Below are 21,557 nucleotides of genomic sequence, written 5' to 3' on the forward strand. Positions count from 1 at the left end.
AAACTTAATCATTTTCAGAAAGCTAGAGCATGGTATTCCAAAAATCTTCGTAGCAATTAGTGATTCACTTAATCTCCAGCTAAGCAGAATAAACATCCTAAGAAGGGATCACTTTCATTGCTATTCTTAAGACTGTCAAAGCCATTAACTTTGTGTGTCTTTAATGGGTAATATATATTGTTTGGCAATTTATGAAGGTCATTTATATACAGTATCTCTTTTAGTTCTTGAAAGTCCTCCTGGTACATAAATACTCAATTAGATGGTGACCTATCTCTAGTAGGTTAAACAAGTTTCCTCAAGGTCATCTGGCTAATAAGTGATTGACTTTGAATTCAAACCCAGATCTGTCTCACTTTTGTAAAGCTGAGACTTGACCTCAAGCCTCAGACTCTAATTCGATAGTCAGTTCTTCATTTAGTTTCCTAATTCATATTAAAGATAACTTTTTACCTTATTATGCCCTATATTTTAAGTTTGTTGACATTTTAGTTGCTTTTCAATTATCTGCAAGACCTATTTTATAGGAACCTAGTAATCAAAGAACTATTTTTAAATAAAATGATAACTAGAAGATATGATGTTCAATCAGTATGTGAAACTCAATAGTTCATGTTAACTGAGTTTGTCTGCACATTATAGGAAAATTATAGTATTTGTAAGCCTGACACATTAGATGCCAAATCATAATATTTGTTCTTCCTCCTACCAGATTATGGAAAGAATTATGGATCTACCCACTTTACTGAGACACGCATTCAGGGAAATGTTTTCAGTCGGGGGCCTTTTCTGGATGTTCCGTATCAGGATAATACTTTGTTTAATGGGAGCTTTTTTCTACCTTATATCACCTCTAGATTTTGTACCGGAAGCCTTGTTTGGAATTTTAGGCTTTTTAGATGATTTCTTTGTCATCTTTTTGTTGCTTATCTACATCTCTATTATGTATCGAGAAGTGATAACACAGAGACTAAACAGGTGAAAAAAAAGAGTTTACTGAAATATGAGCTAATGCATTAAATCAAACAAAAGGACTGACCCTTGGCAGTATAAAGCATTTGAATAGTATCTCACAAACTTTAAACCACTGTATGACAAACATTTGATTATCATTTGGCAAATACCTAGCAATATATGACTGGAATTTTTACATGTTGCAGGTTCTAATATTAGGGTTAGAATTATAATAATTTACAACTGTATCTTGATTGTGTTGTCTATTAAGTCTCTGGAAAAAAACATGGAATTATATAAAAAGGGATGCTTTTTTTTATATCTTTTTCTTTCCTCCAAAATTACTCAGATTAATTGGATGTATAGTAAGATATTGTTAAATGTATACTTTATCCAATTTTTCCTTCTCAGTGAATACCTATATGATAATATATTGCAATGAGATGCATCTAAATATTTTTATTATAATAAAATATTGTACAATATTGGGCAACAGTCAGTGTTTCTTTTAGTACTAAGTTTTATGCATTTGGAGCAGTTCTGCTTTTCCATTCTAAGTCTTTGTTATCAGCTGAAAGTGAATGAAAACTTGAACTTTATAATCGGGTTTACATTCTAATTTCCAGAATACTAGAAGAATTAACAAGATATAAGACATTTATCTCTAGTCAGCACACTTAGTTCTCAGTTATGGCATTTACACAAGAGTTTTGTCCTTTTATAGGAACAGTGTATCAAAGGAACTCATAAAGGAATTTTTTTTTTTCCAGGAACCTGGGTAGTACTGTAAACACACAATAGTTTGATGCATTTTTGAGGAAAGTGGTTCTTCATGGCTTGAGCATTAAAGACCTTAAGAGTAGACCTTAAATCTGACAAATGACTGGGGACTACAGTAACAGAATGGACAAATTTGATTTTCTCTTGACAGAAAACTTGCAATACTGACCCTAGAAGGCAGCAGATAGCCCAGATTCATCAAGTCTAAGGAAGAATGAGCAAATGTCAGAGGTGGTTCAATTGGAAAGTTATCTTGGTTTATTTAATGGCTCCAGCATCAGTATCAAACGCTCTCTTCTGCATTTTTCTGTTTGAGGAGAACCAAAACCACAAGTATTATGAAATCTCAGCTGGCACTGCTCATTAGCAAATTGGGCAGCAGAGTGGTGTTGGTGCCCTGGAGTGTTAGCTCTGTCACCTGCAGTCACCGATATCATACTGTCCACTCAGGTATTAGTGAGCCTCACCGTGTATAGACAGGCCAGAAAAATCTGTCACTGTCTCCCAAATTAATCTAGCCATTAACTAATAAGATTCTGAATAAAATGTCAATAATAGTGTTTTCTAATTTGGGCCCAGGACAAAACTATTGCTTATCAAAGGGAAAAATAATAATGCTTAAATACAGCACATTATAATTTAAGCAATTTCTCATATATTTTTCATTTTATCCTTAAGACAGCATGTGAATAAGGCAGGGCGTTGTCTTTCTTTTTATAGATGGCAGGTTTTTTGTCTGAAGCCATGCACAAATAAGTGACTGAACTGGTATTAGACTCACTAGGACTCCTGCGTGGGTTCAGATAAATGTGAAGGTTATTACCAAGGGGTGAAGCTGGAGAGACACCGGGGTCATTGGGAGTCTTTTGGAACACACTGGAGTAGGATAGCTTAGAACTGTAGACTGCTTATTATGTCATCTGTATTGATCACTGGTAATAAATGTAGATGCTGAGAAAAATACTTAAACCAAGTAGAGTCAATCAGTGTTTTAAACATAGTAATATTTCTATAATTCAGAGTGAGATCATATATAAATCAAAGCAACAATTTGGATTTTTATAAATAACAATATTGTAACTTTCACAAAAATATGGCCCTACCCCAGGAGCAGGTAACTTGGGTAGGTCTGAGGGAACAACTGTCTTCGCTGCCCACTAGCACAGTGGCTTCAGCTCCCAGCATCTGAAAGCAACAGGGGAAGAAAGGACTGTATTAGTCTCTTTCTTCCTATCTACCTCACAGAGTTGTTACAGAGGGTTGACGGTTTGGTTCAAACTTGGTGATTTCAGAATTTGTCAGACATTTACTCTTTTGAATAAAAACAATACATCTAAAATTTAAAAGTAGCTGGTATTTTCCCGTTTCTTTGATAGTTTGCTTTAAAATTCAGAACTCCTGAAATAGCATTCAATGTAATGTTCGCAATGACTTTCTTTTTCATTTGTGGACATCCAATACCTCAACACATTTCTAATAAATTTTCCTTAGATGTTTTTGAATTTAAAAAGTAGAAGTGTTTTTGTTTATGAGGAAAACTTAATCTGGGTAATCTATATTAATTCTGGACAAGAAGGGTACAATTGAAATTAGAGATTAGGCTTGTATCCTGATTTCCCACCCCTTTCTTGGGAGTATATATTTGATAACTGAAATGATCTTTTCTGAGTCTGTGCCATTATGTTTGCAAAACACTCGTTCCATTCCCTTTTCCATAAAACCCTAAATGTACTCCAGGCTCTTCTGTTTTGCTAAATAGCAATCCATAAACCTGGGGCTGGGATAAAAAAGGGCACTCAAGGTTTGAAGGCCCTAAACTTGTCTTCCAGGACCAAGCTAGTAGGCTTTAAGGGCTGCTGAAAATCACAGAGATAGACGTTGTTCCATCAGAACCTGACCATTTTCATGACATATTTGTTTTAAGCATTGAGTCCTTGACTACAAGCAAATTTGAGGTGTTATTCGTCACTGTCATCTTCATCCATCCATACCCTCTGACTGGTCCCATATCCCAGATTGGTACATGAGAGGAGTAAACTCTGTCAGAAAACACAGAGCATGTTTGGATATTTTCCTTCATTCTTTATTGGACTAGTGTAGGGGTGTCGAACTCAATCAGAGAAGGGGCCAAAATCTAAAATCCAGCCTAAATCGCGGGCCGAATGGTTTACTGAACAGTCATAAACTGTCATTGTGATGGAAATGCAGTGGAGTGCAGTGATGACAGCGTGGTGCGGGCCACATTGCAAGGCCTGGCGGGACGGATTTGGCCCGAGGGCCTTGTGTTTGACACATGTGGACTAGTGGAATTTAGCTGTAGACTTTTTGAGGGAGATGTAATATGGGATGTAGGAGAGGGCTAAGGGCTAAAGATGTTTTAAACTCACTGATATCTAATAGATTTTAATTTGTTTAAAAACACGACAATTTTAAAAACTAAAGATATACTATTCAGATCAAAATATTCACCCCTCTAGTCTTAGGGAAAACCTATAATTTATATCTACGTGAAAATTAATCTTGTTTCACTAATCCTAGAATTTTAGAGATGTAAGGGTCCTTACAAATTGGCTAGTGTTTGTATTTTCTGTGAAAATCAGATGAAAGCTATGGGCAGCTCCCTAGAAAAAATGCATGTATACACATGTATGTATACTTTTTATTCCTTTTCAGGGGATTCAAGACCTGAACATTGTGGATTCCAAATTAAGAATTCTTCATTTAGTCCTACAGCCTTACTCCATAGATGAAGATAAGGAGGCCCAGAGAGAGGATGAATGCAAAGGTATTTTCTGAAATACAAATGGTTTATAGGAAAAAAGCATAGTTGGTAGAAATTAAAATCTAAACTGTTAGATATCATTGAGTTTAAAAACATCTTTTGCGCTCTCCTATGTCAAAACAAATGGCTTATTTTTCTTTCCTTTTTAAAAAAATATATTTTATTGATTTTTTACAGAGAGGAAGAAGAGAGGGATAGAGTTAGAAACATCAATAAGAGAGAGACATCGATCAGCTGCCTCTTGCACACCCCCTACTGGGGATGTGCCCGCAACTAAGGTACATGTCCTTGACCGGAATCGAACCCGGGACCTTTCAGTCTGCAGGCCGATGCTCTATCCACTGAGCCAAACAGGTTTCGGCACAAGTGGCTTATTTTTCTTCAGTTTATCAAAATAGATAAAAGTTTATCCTAGAGCCAGGACCGGTTTGGCTCAATGGATAGAGCGTCGGCTTGGGGACTGAAGGGCCCCGGGTTCAATTCCGGTCAAGGGCATGTACCTTGGTTGCGGGCATATCCCCAGTAGGATGTGTGCAAGAGGCAGCTGATCAATGACTCTCTTATTGATGTTTCTAACTCTCTCTCTCCCTTCCTCTCTGTACAAAAATCAATAAAATATATTTAAAAAAAAAGTTTATCCTAGAATAACTGTAACAAAACTTACTCTTTTTAAAAAATATATTTAATTGATTTTTTAGAGAGCTAGAAACATCCAGGAGAGAGAAACATTGATCAGATGCCTCTTGCACACCCCCTACTGGGGAAAACTTATTTTACATGTCAGTGTTTAAATTTTTTCCCTTAAAAAGCATCCTATATAATAAAAGGGTAATAAGCAAATAGAATTAACGACAGAACAACTGAACAACCAATCAAGCGTAATATGCTAATGATATGCTAAGGATGGTCAACTGCTCGCTATGACGGTCACTGACCACCAGGGAGCAGACACTCCAACTGGTAGCTTAGCTTGCTGCTGTGGTCTGGCCAATCAGGACTGAGTGAGATAGGCCTCACATGCCCTGGAGCCCTCCAGCAGTCCCTCCCCCGCCTATGCACCAGTATGGTCCCTCAGCCTGGTCTGTGCCCTCTTGCAATAGGGGACCCCCTCGGGGGATGTCGGAGATCCGGTTTTCGCCCGGTCTCGAAGGCCATTCCCCTTGCGAGGGCGCCAGACACAGAACTCATGCCTGACAAGTGCAGCTGCGGCCTCTTAATGGGGACTGATTGGGCTTGAGCCCAGGCGCAGTGGGGCTGGGATGAGCAGCAGAGGCAGGTAGGAGTTGCAGGTGGCCTTGGACTAGGGGTTCTGCCTGATCCTGCAGGCCACCCAGAGGGACCCCACCCATGCACTAATTTGTGCACCGAAGTTATAATAAATGAATTAAACTTTGAAAAACATCAAACTTCTAACTACCCTTCTTCAGTTTATCCCTATTTATCATCTTCCCCTCGAATGGTCATATAAGACATATTCACTTTTTTCATATTTATTGAAGGGGCCAAATGAACATATAAACATCATTCTCTTAAAGAAAAAAAAAAAGAGAAAGAAAAGAAAGGAAAAAAGGCAGTTTTGCGTATCTTATATGGCCCTTGTTTGCTTAAAAGCTATTTTATTGAAGTAGAACATGAAACATTTTATAAATCAATCAAGGTCACTGATCACCATAAAGTGAGCACAGTTTAACATCACTTCGGTCAGTAGGCACATTACCACCATCCCATAAGCCCCCTTCATTGCCTCTCCCAAAAGTAACCTCTTCTGGCTTCCGTTTTGCCTACTTTATTACCTACAAAAACAATAGAATCACATAATGTATTTTGTCTGACTTTTGTAAGAAACTTCCATAGTGTATGGGCCACAGCTTCCTTATTTTGGTTGCTATATGGTATTCCATTGTATGACTGTATCAGTTTATACATTCAACTGTTAATGGAATTTGGGTTTCCCAAAATCACGAGCAGTGGCCGCCCTTTTGAGGAAATCGGCGCCATAACCCAACGACCTCAGCTTTACACCGGTCCTCCTCTACACCAGCAGACCCCGCTAACCCGCTAACTCGCCCCTGACAGATTAACCCGAGAAAAGCAGGGACAGCAGAGCCTGACCCTACAGTTAGGCTCAGCTCTGCTCCCAGCCTCTCGCAAGCACTTCCTTTCTCCCTTCCGGAAGGCCGAAGGCCCGCCCACTTCCGCCACGCAGAGCCCGACGCACCCCACGCCGGGGGCCTCGACCAATGGCCTGCTTCCTAGGGAGCGTTACTTCTGACCTCAACGCTAATCCGAGAGAGCAGGACGAACTCCTCGCGAGAGCTGAGGTTGAAGCTGCCTCCGCCATCTTGGAGATGGGAGACGGGGGATGGTTGTGGTCCTTCTGCTAATGCAAACAACAAAACGGGCCCACTAGGCCCCCCGGACGGAGGCTATCATCGCTGTAACTGTTGGCCAAAGCGACGGGAGAAGCGAGCGTGTCAGAGCCGAGAGCGGCGACATCGGTAACCGCTTCGCCCGCCTGCCGGAGCGGCAGAAGTGAGACGCCTGAGGACCAGAAGGATGGTGCAGTCCTGTTCCGCCTACGGCTGCAAGAACCGGTACCACAAGGATAAGCCCGTTTCTTTTCACAAGTAAGGCCCCTCTCGCCGCAGCTCGGGCCGGGGGCGCGCGGCCGCTTAGGCCAGGGGGCGGGGCCGGGCGCGTGTCCGCGCGAGACCCGGCGAGCGGGGCGCCGGCAGGGGCGGGGCGCGGCGTGCGCTCCTCGGGCGTCCTCGGCGCGGGGCCGCGCCCGGTGTCGGTGCCCGCGCCCCGCCGTTGCCGGCTGCGCGTTCTCGGCGCGCGCCGCCGCCCCCACCGGCGGCCGGTCCTTTCGCTTCCTTTCCGGCCTGTGGCCTGGAGGCGGGGTGTTCGGGCCCCGCTGGTCGTGAGGCCGAGAGCAAGTGCCGGGTCTCACCACCAGTCTATAGGAAGCCAGGTGGCAGTAACTTTTCTTTCTTTCTTTCTTTACTTATTTTAATACATTTTATTGATTTTTTACATAGAGGAAGAGAGAGGGATAGAGAGTTAGAAACATCGATGAGATCGACGCCCTTGACCAGAATCGAACCCGGGACCTTTCAGTCCGCAGGCCGATGCTCCACCCACTGAGCCAAACCGGTCTCGGCAATAGCTTACTCTTTAGAAGTAAATTTGGAATTTAAAAAAAGGGGGGACTTTTTTTGTGTGTGTGGATGGGAGGCCAGCATCAATTAAGGATTGGTTTTTGGCCAGGATTTCAGGGAGGATGGGTGTGTCCCAATTTCTAGGAACAGCCTGGAAGGGTCTCTTAAGGTTTACTGCTGCGATGAGTAGTTTGTTTTGCGTGCACAGCAGCAATAGTTCATGCTTTCAGTTCACAGCGGTGGTAACATGGACAGTGATCGTCCGGACCGCGGTCCATGCCGCAGTCAAGGTCAGTCTGAGCCGTCTCAGGAGCCCAGAGAAGAACCAGCCCACACCTTTCAGGACCCTTTTCTCCCCAAGGTGCTGCAGTCAGAGTCGTGGGAGAAACATGTTCTCTTGAAAATAAAACCGCGAAGTGGAAACGACTTAATGAAATATCTGCAGAGTGTGACATGATGGCATTTTATTTCAGCCAGAGTCAGTACCGTATTTTCAAATTTTATTACATTCACGTTAAAACGTTTTTGGTTTTTTGCAAAAATTGCTGACTATAAAGGTTGATAGTTAAGAAATTAAAACCGGTGGTAAGTTATGTGATTTTTTTTCATAGCTAAATGAATACACAAGCAAAATGTTAAATATCCTTTCAGGTTTTGTTTGTTTTTGTTTTGGTGGGGGTCATTTATGTTCAACAGCAGATGTAGATGCATTTTTATATTTTTTTATCTGGTATGAGAGGGACCATACATAGAAAGATCTTGAGTGTTGATGTTTCCCTCTTCTGAGAAGGAAATAGAACACAACACTTCTAGGATTCAGTTCAGTGTATCCTTAAATATCACTTACTGGGATTTCCGAAAGCTGATGAATTGACAACCTCTCCAGTTTAGGAATCGGTCAGGAGATGGTAGCTCTCCACTTCCCTGTTCTAATGACATGGCAGAAGGAACCTAAAAATATGGAAAACCCTTCACAGGCACTGGGAGCTGGTTAAGGATGATGTTCACACATCAGAGATACTGAGTTTCTGCTGGCCGTTAAACAGTTCATTGAATGGAAAGGAGTAAACCTACATCTCATCCTTTATATGAAAGGACAGTTTTTTTGGCTCAGATGGGAAAGATCTTGACTGAACCTCACAAACAAGCTGAGTACTTGTAACCCTTGGTGTTGAAGTGTCCCCGTGATTGTTACCATGTTTGAACTTCTAGAAGCCACTTCTAGCAGGGTCTTCTAGGAATACTACTTTCCCGTTTCCACACGGTGGCCGGGGAAGAGCTGTGTTGGACAAAGGGACTGTCATAGGGTCCATTAGATCTTCATGTCAATAGCAGAGTGAGGCTCTAGCATTCCTTCCATGGAAGAGAAACTGGGGGAAAATCACAATAAATTTAAGCTCTTACTACATTCCTTTATCTGGGCTTAATTGGCATATTTCAGTAGGTTAAGAGGTAAATCAAAATAATCTTATTTCTTCATTATAGTGATTTAATATAATTTGATTCTTATTTTGTCAGACTGTTTTTCAAGAACTAGAATCTTCTTTTTCTCAGTCTGTAGATATAAACATGCGATTTTGCTGTACAGTGAACAGAAAATCACTGGTAAAAAAATAATACAAATCATCCTACAGTTTGCATTTTACTTGAAATTTTGTGTCTTCAGTATAAAAAAAAATCAAATGAGCGACTAGAGGGTTACATGATTTACCCTTGTGTATGTAGATGTGTATGGAATACCTGTGTCGGTTAGTGAAAGTTATTTACTGTAATGGAGGGGGGACAGATCCTACACATTTGGACCCTCCACCCCAAACCTTTCTTCAGCTACCCTTCCCATTGCATACACCCATCAACATGGCTAAATTTTTTTAAAAATATATTTTTACTGATTTCAGATATGAAAGGAGAGGGGAGGGAGAGAGAGAAACATCAATGATGTGAGAATCATTGATCTGCTGCCTCCTGCACACCCCTTACTGGGGATTGAGCCTGCAACCCAGGCATGTGGCCTTGACTGGAATCGAACCCAGGACCTTCACTCTGTAGGCTGATGTTCTATCCACTGAGCCAAAGCAGCTAGGCATGGCTAACTTTTAATCCATATATTTTTACATTCTGTAAATTTTTAATTGGCCTATCATTACTAATATCTGATATTCTTAGAATTATTGTGTGATCAGTAAGATTTCTATAAGAGATACTTCTTTTATATATATATATATATTTTTTTTTTTATTTTTATTTTTTATTATTGATTTTTTTACAGAGAGGAAGGGAGAGAGATAGTTAGAAACATCGATGAGAGTCATCGATCAGCTGCCCCCTGCACGCCCCCCACTGGGGATGTGCCCACAACCAAGGTACATGCCCTTGACCGGAACTGAATCCCGGACCTTCCAGTCCGCAGGCGGACACTGTATCCACTGAGCCAAATCGGTTTTGGCAAGAGATACTTCTTTTTTTTTTTAAATACCATCTTGGGAGGGGTGACTTATAACCCACATTAGTGAATGGTCACTGTATCAGATATTTAAAACAAGTACATTTTAAATGAACCGAGGTGAATAAAGGCACAACTAATAACAAACCAAAAAAAGCAGAACTAGTGTTTTAATGAAATATTTCTTAGTGTGTTTGATGTTTCTTTCCTAAGCAGAAAGTTTGGATGTGCCGTTTAAAAAAATAAAAAAATAAAGTCAGAGAATTGAATTATTTCATTTTCTTAGGTTTCCTCTTACTCGACCCAATCTTTGTAAAGAATGGGAGGCAGCTATCAGAAGAAAAAACTTTAAACCCACCAAATATAGCAGTATTTGTTCGGAACACTTTACTCCAGATTGCTTTAAGAGGGAGTGCAACAACAAGTTACTGAAAGAGAATGCTGTACCCACAATATTTCTTTGTACTGAACCACGTGACAAGGTAATGTGAGTTTTAAAATATTGGATTTCCTCCCCATTTTAAAAAGTAATGTATTTATTGTAGAAAATTCAGAGTAGTCTTAAGAAAATAAATGTTATCTGGAACCTATTCCTTATGAATAACCACTGTTAACAGTAGTATACTTTAAAAATAAATATATATTTTACTGATTTTAGAGAAGAAGGAAGAGGGAGAGAGAGAAACATCAATGATGAGAGAGGATTATTGATTGGCTGCCTCCTGCATGCCCCCTACTGGGGACCAAGCCAGCAATCTAGGCATGTGCCCTTGGACAGAATCAAACCTGGGACCCTTCAGTCCGCTCTATCCACTGAGCCAAACCAGCTAGGGCAACAGTAATATTTAAAAAAAATACAAAATATAGTTTATCAAAATTAAATATCCTCACACTAAGAAACTCAATCAAGCTTTGTCATTTATTTTAAGATTACTCTGTTCCCCTACTTTGTATAGTGATCAGTTTTTTGTTTTTTTTAAATAAATGACAGTTCATTTTCAAAGTATTTTCCCCCTCAGTTTTAAATACTCTAATTCATTAAATTTGATTAATCATTCTGCCTCATCCTTATATCTCATTTGTACTTCAGGTAGAAAAATATAATTGAAACAAAGTATTTTCTCATTTTGGAATTATTTTTTTTGCTGGACTCCATTTTTTTAAAAAAGTTTAATATTCTTAAATTCCACAGGTAAATTGTTTTACACTGTTGTTTCTAGTTATTAAATTCAAACCTACTTTGCATTATTGTTTTAGAAGGAAGATGTGGAGCCACAAGAACAGCCTTCCCCGCCTCCTCTAAAGCCCCCCATTTCCCAGGTGGAAGCTGCCATCGGGTTACTAATGCCTCCTCTTCAGACCCCTGATAACCTCTCAGTTTTCTGTGACCACAACTACACTGTGGAGGATACAATGCACCAGAGAAAAAGGATTCAAGAGCTGGAACTGCAAGTTGAAAAACTCAGAAAGAAGCTCAAGACTGCACAGCAACGATGCAGAAGACAAGAACGACAGCTTGAAAAGTTAAAGGAGGCCATGCACTTCCAGAAAGAGAAAGACGTCCCAGAGAGAGGTTTTGTGTTTCTCCCAGAAAATTACTTTGAAATAGTTGAAGTACCAGTATAGAAAAAAATGAAATTTGTATTGGTTTTTAATGGGGCAATACCACATACCCTCTTCTAGCCTATAAAGGAGTTTCATTTGAAAAAATAGCACTTGATTACTTGTATAAAAACAATTCAGAATATTTTTTTAAATAAATTAGATATATACTATAAAATTGTTAATTCTTTGGTTTGTAATTTCGGGGTTTATACCTTTTAACAAGTATTTTGAAAGTTACAAACTAACCTCAGAGCTCCAATATAAGTTGGTTTCAAGACTGAGGGTTTTTGTTTTTTAATTTGAGCATTTATAGAAATAATGTAAAAATAAAGGAAAGAGAATGAGAACAGTACAATAAAGATGATTTAAATTGAAAATTGAAAATTAGTTTATTGAGAGAGCTTAGTTATATTTTAAATCGGAAGTATGGGTTAGATCATGGGACATAACTTCTCAGAATATAGTGGAGCCTCGTTTCTCAAGCTTAATTCTTTCCAGAAGGCTGTTTGAGAAAAGTGATTTGTTTGAAAACAGAATCATTTTTTCCCATTAGAATTAATGTAAATTGAATTAATTCATCCCAGACCCCCAAAGGATTCCCTGTTTCAACCTTTCTTATATACAGTACATGGCTAATGTACTGCTTAATTTATAAATAAATTTATGGAACCACCCCTATTAGCCTTAAAGGAATTTTTCATACATCTCTGCCTCCAGAATGCTATCACAGCTAACTTCTTTTCCTTTATCCAATCAACAACAGTTTTTCTACCTATTCAATTGCCTGTGATTGCTGTTTTGTGAGCACTTTCACACTCTTAGCTATATTAGCACTCTGAATGGCATCTTTATGTATTAAAATTGTGCTAATTGCCAGCAACAAACCATTCTCTCCTTGTTGCCTTTGAGAAGCTTTTTGTTATGTTGATACCTCATCATGAAAGAGTTGGTGGTCAAAAACTGAAGTTTTTGTTTTTCTATGAATGACTTAGTCCAGAACCAAATTGTTCTGAGATGGGATATGGTTGAGAAACGAGGTTTGACTGTATATAATCTTATTCACACATTCTTATTTGTAAAGATAGAAGTTTCATTTATCTTAAAGATAAATTGACAAGCCAATGCATTAAAAAAAGATGGGATATCTTAAAATCAGAAAATGAAGAGTGGATATTTTAAAAGTGGGCCCCTCTTTCTTGCCCCATTGTTTAGCATTATAAAATTAAAAGTATATCTGCAGTGAAAGGAACACTCTTTAACAAACAGGAAGCCTTGTTATCAATGAAGTAATAAAAATGGTTCTGATCCATGTCAGTAGAGTTTGATTTGTACCATAATGTAATTTTTTTAAAATATGTTTTTATTGATTTCAGAGGGAGGAATAGAGATTGAGAGAGAGAGAGAAACATCGACGAGAGAGAATCAGTTGGCTGCCTCCTGCACGCTTCAAGCTCACAACCCTGACGGGGAATCGAACCATGACTCGGGTTCATGGGTCAATGTTCAGCTACTGTACCACACTGACGGGGCCATAATATGGTAGGTAATCTTGACTAATTGATTTTGGTCAAGATCACATAAAAAGTGATTTCTTCACTTGATCACAAATTAGAAATTATATCTCACTTAAATGATTTGTATTCAAAAGTAACTTAATATGTAGTGTTTATTTTCCTGAATGTTGAGATTTCAACACTGAGGTTTCTGTTCAGACTGTGAATTGTATTCTGACTGTGATAAATTTTGCATATATTTGAAATGAAATATGTTCTGAGTAAAGAAATACTGCCATAGCAGGAACCTACTTAGATTTAAAGTAACAGTTTCAACTATAATTATTTTAAATTTCAAAGTACACTGAGATAGTTGAAGAGTAACAGACCTTTTAAGGCAGTATTAAAAATGATGTTCAAAGTGTTTTTGTAGACCTATTTTTCAGTGTAATTCACTGCAAGGCTGCCAATGATAGTACTTTGATTCATGGAGATTTGATTTTTGATGAACCAGTATTTTAAAAACAGAACATTTTGATTCAAAGATTACTTGAAGCTATTTAGTCTGATAATATTTAGAACTAATTCTAATGAATCACAACATTTTCCAATTGTGAAGACTCCATTTCATCTCTCTAGCAATTCTTGGAGGATATGTAGATAAATATTTTGTTTTTATATAAATTGTTGTTTACATAAAAGAAAGTGTGTGTATGTGTGTGTGTGTGTGTGTGTGTGTGTGTGTGTGTGTATACATACACGTGGCCATATGTGGGCATGTGTGTGTGTCCAGAATCAAGAATCCAACATTGAATTGTAAAAGTGATGATAATAATTACTAAGCATCTTAGCATTATGATTTAACCTGAAGCTATTTTCTTTTCATGACAGACATACATCCATGCTTCGAGAGAACTGAGCAAGAAACATGTATACCAACCGTTCGCATATAAATAATATGTTATAGTTTAACATGGGGATTTTGAGGTATAGGTGCTTATTTCTGAATTTGAGATGTAACATTTGTTGAATGTTTTAAAAATTCATTTTGTGTATTATTTATAACATTGCCAAGAAAAGGATAACATTTAGGCTAAAGTAGGTCTTGTTCAAACATAGTTAAACTCATTCTAAAACAGGGACAAGATCTCAATCTTAAACAAAGTGGGAGAGGACTTGTGAACTGCAGCATATTCTCAAAGGCAACATTTTAACATATAGCAACGCACTAAAATATCCACCTGTGTGTGACATAATCTAGCTATAATTAATGGTGAGAAGAAATAATTGTTTCTTAATAGAACTGCCAGGGAAACTAGAATTTTAGAATAGAAGGGACTTAGAAATCATTGGGCACTAGCCCAACCTCTAAACCCTGAAGGAATTTCCTTGTAAAATATTGCTGGCAGTGGTCATCTGTTCTTTCTTTGCCGTTTACATTTAATCAATTCTGGTTAGATTCTTTAAATTGGGTATTGGGATTAGGATAGAATTAGTTGCCACTGTTTATATACTTGTTTATAATACAAATATAAACTTTACTTTGAACTGCTGCATAGTTTGAACTGTCAAATTCTAAATTACAGAAGTTTTGAAAATTTGTAAAATAATTTAAATGTTTACTAATTGTTATACCTGTTATGTGTGCTAAAAATATTTCTGCCATTGAAGTAAAAAAGCAAAACAGTGGTGTCTAAAATTACTAGCACAACTTTTTACTTGGAAATCCAAGTACATGAAATTATTTTCCTTTGTAATTTGTGTAATCCCTTTCTTAGCAGTATAATAATAATGGTGAAGGCAAATAAAAGTTTCACTTGAATGGACTTTTTTAGGTTAAATTAATATTCTCCGACCACTTGAGTTATCAAAAAAATTGTACACACATACACAATACCCCACACCTGTGGCTTTTATAAAACCACGAGTAAGTGACATAAAGTAATGTATTTAAAAGTCCTCATGATCTGTAAAAGAAAACTTAATTTGTGTTCCAGAATTTTAAAAAGATAACCAGTCTTCAGTAGCATTTAAAGGAGAAAAAGTGAACAGATGGGCTTGCTTGGTTATTAATTACTCTCTAATATTGCGGAGTGCATTGGACGACAATGAGTGAAGAGCATTGCTCTTGTCTGATGGTATCTTGTATTTCTGGTCTTTATGGCTTAGTACATTGTGTATTAAAATACAATCCTTGATGTGAAAGAAAAATAAAGAGCAAACACTGATTTGTAGACAAACAAAAATAGCAGTTATAATTAAGCTTTAAAAATCTTTTGAGGATTTTTATTATTTTCTAAATTCATAGTATTTTGGGTTTTGAGATTATAAAAGTTTTATTTTTAATATCCTAAGGGATATGAATAAAGTTTCCTTGCTTTAAACTATTTTTGGTGAGCAAACTACAATATTAATAAATAGACCTGACTTCTGGAATGGCTACATGAGGACCTGGGACCAGCTCCCCTCCATAACTGATGTAACAGGTGAAAAAAAAATTTTTTTTAAATAACCATTTAAAGTCCATGTAGTCCTAAGGGCATACAACAAATGAAACATTCTAGAAAACCCAAGTCTGTAAGAAATTTTAAGTTTGTGGCATTTATGCCACAATCTATTCTCTTCCTGCACCTCCCCTCCCCAACCTACACACATAGCTCAGTGCTACCATAATTCCACTCTGAGCGGTTATAGCCAAGAAGACAATGCTCCCTCTTCCCTATCAAGGATATGGTATCTTTAAGGGAGGGGCAGGCTGCCAGTAGTTCTCAGGCCCCTCTAGCTTTGTGTTGCAAAGGCTAAATTACAAATATATGCAGCCAAGAGGTCAGGACTCCCTTTTCTCAACCAGTTCCCACTCGTAGGATGGAGACTCTACCCCAGGTACAGCTGGCCAAGAATGCCAGGACCCTGAGTGCCTCTTGCTGGCTTGCTGATAGGGTAAGGTTTCTGTACCAGAAGTGCCAACCCAAGAAGATTAGTGGCTTCCATAATTATTGAGCTCTACTCATAAAGTTGGCCTATCAATCCAAGAGAAGCAGCCCACTCTGAGCTCCAGAAGAGTGTCTCAAAATTTTCCCCAGGGTAGAGGCAGCCTAGAAGAAATAAAGAGCTCTCAAGCTCTTCCCAAAGGAACTGGTTTGGAAGAGTGTAGGAAAGTTCAAGACAGGGTGCTCTCAAAAACAATGGAATTTAGTCATTAGCAATTAGGAGGCTGGAGGCTCCCTAAAGCAACAAGCCAAATTAACTGACAACCTGGGAAAGAGGCAGGAAAAGCCCTCCTACAGTCATCCAAGCCTCAAAGGCTAGCCTCCTACTACCTCCAAAAGGGCCAACCAAATCTAATCGGATCAGACTACAGAGCAGTTTGTGCCCTAGGGCACCATCAAAAATGGCAATCAACTGGCAGTTGGAGCTAATGTGTGATGCCAGATAGGTTTAACAGAAATCAGGAAAATATTCGGAGAAAGGCCTATTAAAATCTCACCCAGGTGACTATGCTTACCCAAGGCTGCACCCTCTAAAGAATGAAATTGAAGGTTTCTCAAGCAAAGAATGAGGTCAAAAGGCTGTGTGCTGATGTATTCAAAGGGCTAAAAGAAGAACAACAACCTGAACATCAAGAATGCAGTATCTTGCAAAACTGACCTTTACATGTGAGAGAGACATCATTACCATTGTAATTAGCTAGTTATTAAATTAATAATAGGAAGAAAGCAAAGGAAAGGCCAGACATTACAAGTTTGGTCACCTAGGCAGCTTCACCAGGAAGCTGTAACTTCACACTCCCCAGGGAACCACAGTTTACTCCTTGCAAATCACAGGAAGCGGACCCGACAAAGGGGAGGATGTGACAGGGGAGGTGCTTGCCCATCAGTCCAACCAGGAGAAAATATAATTAGCCATAGGGGTGGAACCAATCAAGCCCACGAAATTCTGAAGGCTCAATTGGTTAAGCTCCTAGTTCTTGCTCTCTTGCTTGTGCTTCTGTTTCTCGCTTGGCCCACGGCATGCACTTGCCATGAACCTCCACAGTCATCTGGCCTTAAGCACCACATGGCCGGTGGCCATGCCAGCTCCACACCCAATGGACTGCAGCTGGGAACAAGAATTGCCAGTAAAGGTAGTTGTGCAGGTAATTAATTATAAGGACTTTATAACTGCATTATTCCTCTTAACTGATTTAAAAGCAATTGCATAAAACTAGGTGTAGCATTGTATTGGTAGACCTATAAATTAGAAATGTAATCTACTTGACAATAACAAATGGGTGGAAAGAAAGCTGTGCTGAAATAAGAACATAACACCGGATGGTAAATTGAATCCATAAGGAGAAATGCAGATTAGGAAGGAAGGAAATTTTGACACATGTTAAATGAGGCATGTGGCTTCACCCTGTGAGTTTGACATGCCTATGCTACAATATGGATGAACCTGGAGGGTATTATGCCAAGAGAAATAAGGCAGTCACAAAAATACTTTATGGTTCCACTTATATGAGGTACTTGAATCAAAATCATTAAGACAGAAAGTAGAATGGTGGTTTCCAGGAGTTGTGGGGAGGGGAGAATAGGGACTTAACCTATCGAATAAAAGAGTACAATATGCAGATTAACCATCATTCTGTTACACCCAACCACACCCACCAGCCAGTCAGGAGAGGGTATGCAAATTAACTCCAACCAAGATGGCTGCATCCACTGAGCGAGCAGGAGGGAGGCTTGAGTTTCCCCAGCGGTGGAAGAAGCCAAGCTTTCTGTACACCCTGGCTGGCTGAGGCCTCCACTCCAGGCTACAAAGTTTTAATTATAGAAGGTAAATAAATCCCAACAGAAATGGTGGCAGCCACAGAGCAAGTAGGAGGCTTGGCTTTGCTCCAGGCTACAAAGTTTCAATTGTAGAAGATAAATCCCAGATACTAGGGCCTCCAATTGAGTCTCCAGGAGGTATGGCCAGCCTGCAAACCACCACAGGCCCCTTGCTTAGGCCACTCCATGCCCCAAGGGAACCCCCACCCTGATCTGGGACACCCTTCAGGGCAAACCAGCGGGCCCCCACCCATGTACCAGGCCTCTATCCTATCTAATAAAAGAGTAATATGCAGATTGACCATCACTCCAACACACAATATGGCTGCCCCCATGTGGTCAAAGATCCTGCCCCTATGTGGACACAAGATGGCCACCACAAGATGGCCAGCTGGGGAGGGCAGTTGGGAGGGACCAGACCTGCAAGGAGAGCAGTTGTGGGGGATCAGGCCTGCAGGGGATGGCAGTTAGGGGCAAATAGGCTGGCAGGGGAGCAGTTAGGCTTCAATCAGGCAGGCAGGGGGGTGGTTAGGGGGTAATCAGGCTGGCAGGCAGAGCTGTTAGGGGCAACCAGGCAGGCAAGTGAGCAGTTGGGAGCCAGCAGTCCTGTATTGTGAGAGGGATGTTTGCCCGATTAGGTCCAATCACGGTGGGCAGTCAGACATCCCTCAAGGGGACCCAGATTGGAGAGGGTGCAGGCTGGGCTGAGGGACACCCCCCTCCTGTGCATGAATTTTGTGCACTGGGCCTCTAGTTGTTTAATAGATACAGAGTTTCAGATTTACAAAATGAACAGAGTTATGGGAATGGATGGTGGTGATGGTTGCACAAACAAGGTGAAAATACTTATTGCCAAGGAACTGTACACTTATAAAAAGGCTACTATGATGGAAAAAAAGTGATGTGGGGTTACTGACACTCAGACTGGTGAAACGGTTCACTCAGCTGTCATTGATGAAGTGTCTGCTACTGCACTTAAGTCTCACAATGACCTCGTGGCAGAGGTTGAAGATTCATGCCCCAATATTACAGATGAGTTGAGGAGAGACAAGTCCAGGTGGCATTGGAGGTACACTGGTAGCTAAGCAAGAAATTGATCCAGTAGGTTACATTCATTCTGGTTTTTATTTTTTATTCTCTCTATCTTATGATGTTTTGACATCTCTCAGGGGCTTTTTAGACCCAGGGAAAGCCTGTCCCTCCCAGGGCTAATTCCTGGGCAGGGAGAGGGGTGGACAGGTTGCCTGGGACATACCTTTCACTTACAGACTGGCAGATCCAAGGCCTCTAACTTTCACACACCAAGCCAATATTTTCCCCTGCCCTAAATCACCCCATGGCCAGGAATGGGACAAGTAGCCAAAACCAGTTTGGCTCAGTGGATAGAGCGTCGGCTTGTGGACTGAAAGGTCCCAGGTTCGATTCCGGTCAGGGGCATGTACTTTGGTTGTGGGCACATCCCCAGTAGGGGGTGTGCAAGAGGCAGCTGATGGATGATTCTTTCTCATCGATGTTTCTAACTTTCTATCCCTCTCTCTTCCTCTCTGTAAAAAATCAATAAAAATATATATTTTTTTAAAGTATAAGAATCTCTTCCCAACATTTCTCCATTCTAAACATAGAATGGTGCTGAAATGTTGTTATTATACAAAGCAGCTAAGTGATAAATAAGACAATATAATTAAAGGTCATCATCAGTGGTTGGGACAAGTAAAATGACTAGCATTTTACACCTTTTCACCTTTGATTATTTTCCTTACCTGGAATTACCTCTCCTCATCAGCACAAATGCCTTTGGCCTTTTTGGTGTCCTAGTCACATCTGATCACCCCTATTGGGTATCTTTCCTGTACCTTGCGAAGACTTTTTATAGAAGAATCTGTAATACACTATTGGACTTAGTTGTTTCCATGGCTGTCTCTCTCTGCTAGACAGTGTTAATGTAAAAAACATTCAGACCTGTAAAGAATTTTGTGTTTATGTGAGCCAAACTGTTGACAGATGCTGGGAAGCAAAACCTCAACAAATGGAGATAATGCTCCAGAGAATGGAGAGTTCATGCCTTGTTTTTATAAATTTACCATCAAAAGGAAAATAAGTGGGTTACATGAAATTCATTGATGATAGATTAAGGAGGTGGGATAAAGCAAAGCAGGAAAATCTCTGGGACAGGGTAAAAAGTGAAATGATGGACATATGCTTCTCTTATACAGATGGATACAGGATAGTTTAATGTAATTAACAGTTGACAATTAACTTGATAACAATAATAACAAGGGAATGTCCTGGTGCCATTTGTTGTGCCATGAGGGGTCTGGAAAAAAAGGAAGTTACAAGTTACCCAGGCATTTCATGGATATATTATCTTAAGAGGCATAAAGACAAATGGGTTCAGTAAAGATCTAAGTTGATCTTTGTCAGGGAAAATACTGGCCTAATGACTACCCACCATAACCTGTTTGTAGTTAAATATTTAATTTTCAGACCATCTTTTGTGGTTATTTTAGGTCTTTGAGGTTGCATAACCGCTATGCAGGCCTTCCCTGAGTTTTTCAGGTTAGCATGTGGCCCCTTTCCACAATTGTAAGATACTGGATTGCAGGGTCATTCACCACAGTTTTCTAGCCTCCTCCAGAGCCTGAACCTGAACCCGGAACCTGAACCCGGAACCACGTGGGATGTGGGACCCTCGCAATATCCAAAACATGGAAACAAGGCAAAGGGAGACTGCAAGTTCCTTCACAATCATACAGAGCATTAGCTAACAGGCTCTCTAAAGACTTCAATTCTCTAAGAAATCGTACCTTTTTTTGACTCTTGGTAGGGATGCATAACTGTTGTCAGGTAGAAGAGACAACCCAAAGGATGCAATCTTAATACTTTGTAGGATATTGACCTGTTTTGTATCTAATCTAGCCAATGTATTTCAGCGTCTGGCTTCAGTACCTACATGTATTCAGTCTTCTGAATACTCTGAACCAGCGTTATCATCCTGCTACTTCCTTCATAAAGGAATTAAATAAATCTTTGAGATGTGCCCACTTTATGTGGGTGACCTGTCATGCTTTCAATTTTTAAAAATTACACTTTGATAGTTTTGGAAGCTCTACCAAGAGTCCACAGAGACTCACCTGTCAGAGTCAATTAAGTTGTGTTGCTTCATGGACTATATAACACATCTTTTCTTGGCTCCAGAATGAATCCCAAATGGAAACAGAACTTTACTTTCATTAATTCTCTGATTTCATGTTGTTTTTAAAATTTTGTTTCTGGTTCTTGGTCATCTGTTAGTTCTTTCATGATTTGGACTCTGTCCTTTCCCATAACTGGGTCCAGGGACTGGTGTGTAATGGACCACCACTAAGTCATCCTCTATGATTAGCAAGAGTACACCCTACGTAAACATAACTATGGTTTGCATGTGGCCAACAAATTACTTCCCACTGGTGGGAGCAATATTTGGAAATCTGATTTTACTTTTTATCTATTTGATGATTTCTGTTGAGATTATAGGGATCTATTCTCTGCTGGGTG

The 21,557-nt window shown here is 39.6% G+C and overlaps 2 protein-coding genes and 1 long non-coding RNA gene across 8 annotated transcripts in view; 2 read left to right on the forward strand and 1 right to left on the reverse strand.

The window, feature by feature from the left end:
- Positions 1 to 4,636, forward strand: part of RNF170 (ring finger protein 170) — a 30,003-nt gene extending 25,367 nt beyond the window's left edge. For 4 of the 5 annotated variants that reach the window (XM_036456113.2, XM_036456115.2, XM_036456111.2 and 1 more), the window contains one exon: positions 713 to 1,439. In XM_036456113.2, the coding sequence (XP_036312006.1) occupies positions 713 to 982 (270 nt within the window). In that variant the 3' untranslated portion in view covers positions 983 to 1,439. Of the gene's footprint in view, positions 1 to 712; positions 1,440 to 4,407 lie in introns of those variants that run through there. The other variant, XM_036456112.2, reaches the window with a different exon arrangement.
- On the reverse strand, positions 976 to 3,604 carry LOC123653278. Its single transcript, XR_006742989.1, has 2 exons — positions 2,558 to 3,604; positions 976 to 1,584 (listed from the first exon to the last, which is right to left on the reverse strand). It is a non-coding gene; the product is annotated as an uncharacterized LOC123653278 (long non-coding RNA).
- Positions 4,637 to 6,732: 2,096 nt separating the features above from the next.
- THAP1 (THAP domain containing 1) lies at positions 6,733 to 15,049 on the forward strand. Of its 2 annotated transcripts, XR_004991074.2 has the most exons (4): positions 6,733 to 7,143; positions 10,404 to 10,599; positions 11,375 to 13,261; positions 14,107 to 15,049. XR_004991074.2 is itself a non-coding variant. In XM_036456117.2 (3 exons), the coding sequence occupies exons 1-3, from the start codon at positions 7,073 to 7,075 to the stop codon at positions 11,741 to 11,743; spliced, it is 636 nt and encodes a 211-aa protein (XP_036312010.1). In that variant the 5' UTR covers positions 6,733 to 7,072; the 3' UTR covers positions 11,744 to 15,049. The 2 variants fall into 2 exon arrangements, 1 of the variants encoding a protein (XP_036312010.1); XM_036456117.2 differs by having other exon boundaries at positions 11,375 to 15,049.
- Positions 15,050 to 21,557: the final 6,508 nt, after the last annotated feature.

Source organism: Pipistrellus kuhlii, unplaced genomic scaffold (assembly GCF_014108245.1).
Source record: "Pipistrellus kuhlii isolate mPipKuh1 unplaced genomic scaffold, mPipKuh1.p scaffold_m20_p_3, whole genome shotgun sequence".
Lineage (NCBI taxonomy): Eukaryota > Metazoa > Chordata > Mammalia > Chiroptera > Vespertilionidae > Pipistrellus > Pipistrellus kuhlii.

Excerpts from the sequence above, each read along its gene's own strand:
- THAP1 (XM_036456117.2), top strand. The coding sequence starts at position 7,073 with ATGGTGCAGTCCTGTTCCGCCTACGGCTGCAAGAACCGGTACCACAAG. Across the intron at positions 7,144-10,403 it reads AAGCCCGTTTCTTTTCACAA|GTTTCCTCTTACTCGACCCA; the intron begins GTAAGGCCCCTC and ends TCATTTTCTTAG. Across the intron at positions 10,600-11,374 it reads GTACTGAACCACGTGACAAG|AAGGAAGATGTGGAGCCACA; the intron begins GTAATGTGAGTT and ends TTATTGTTTTAG.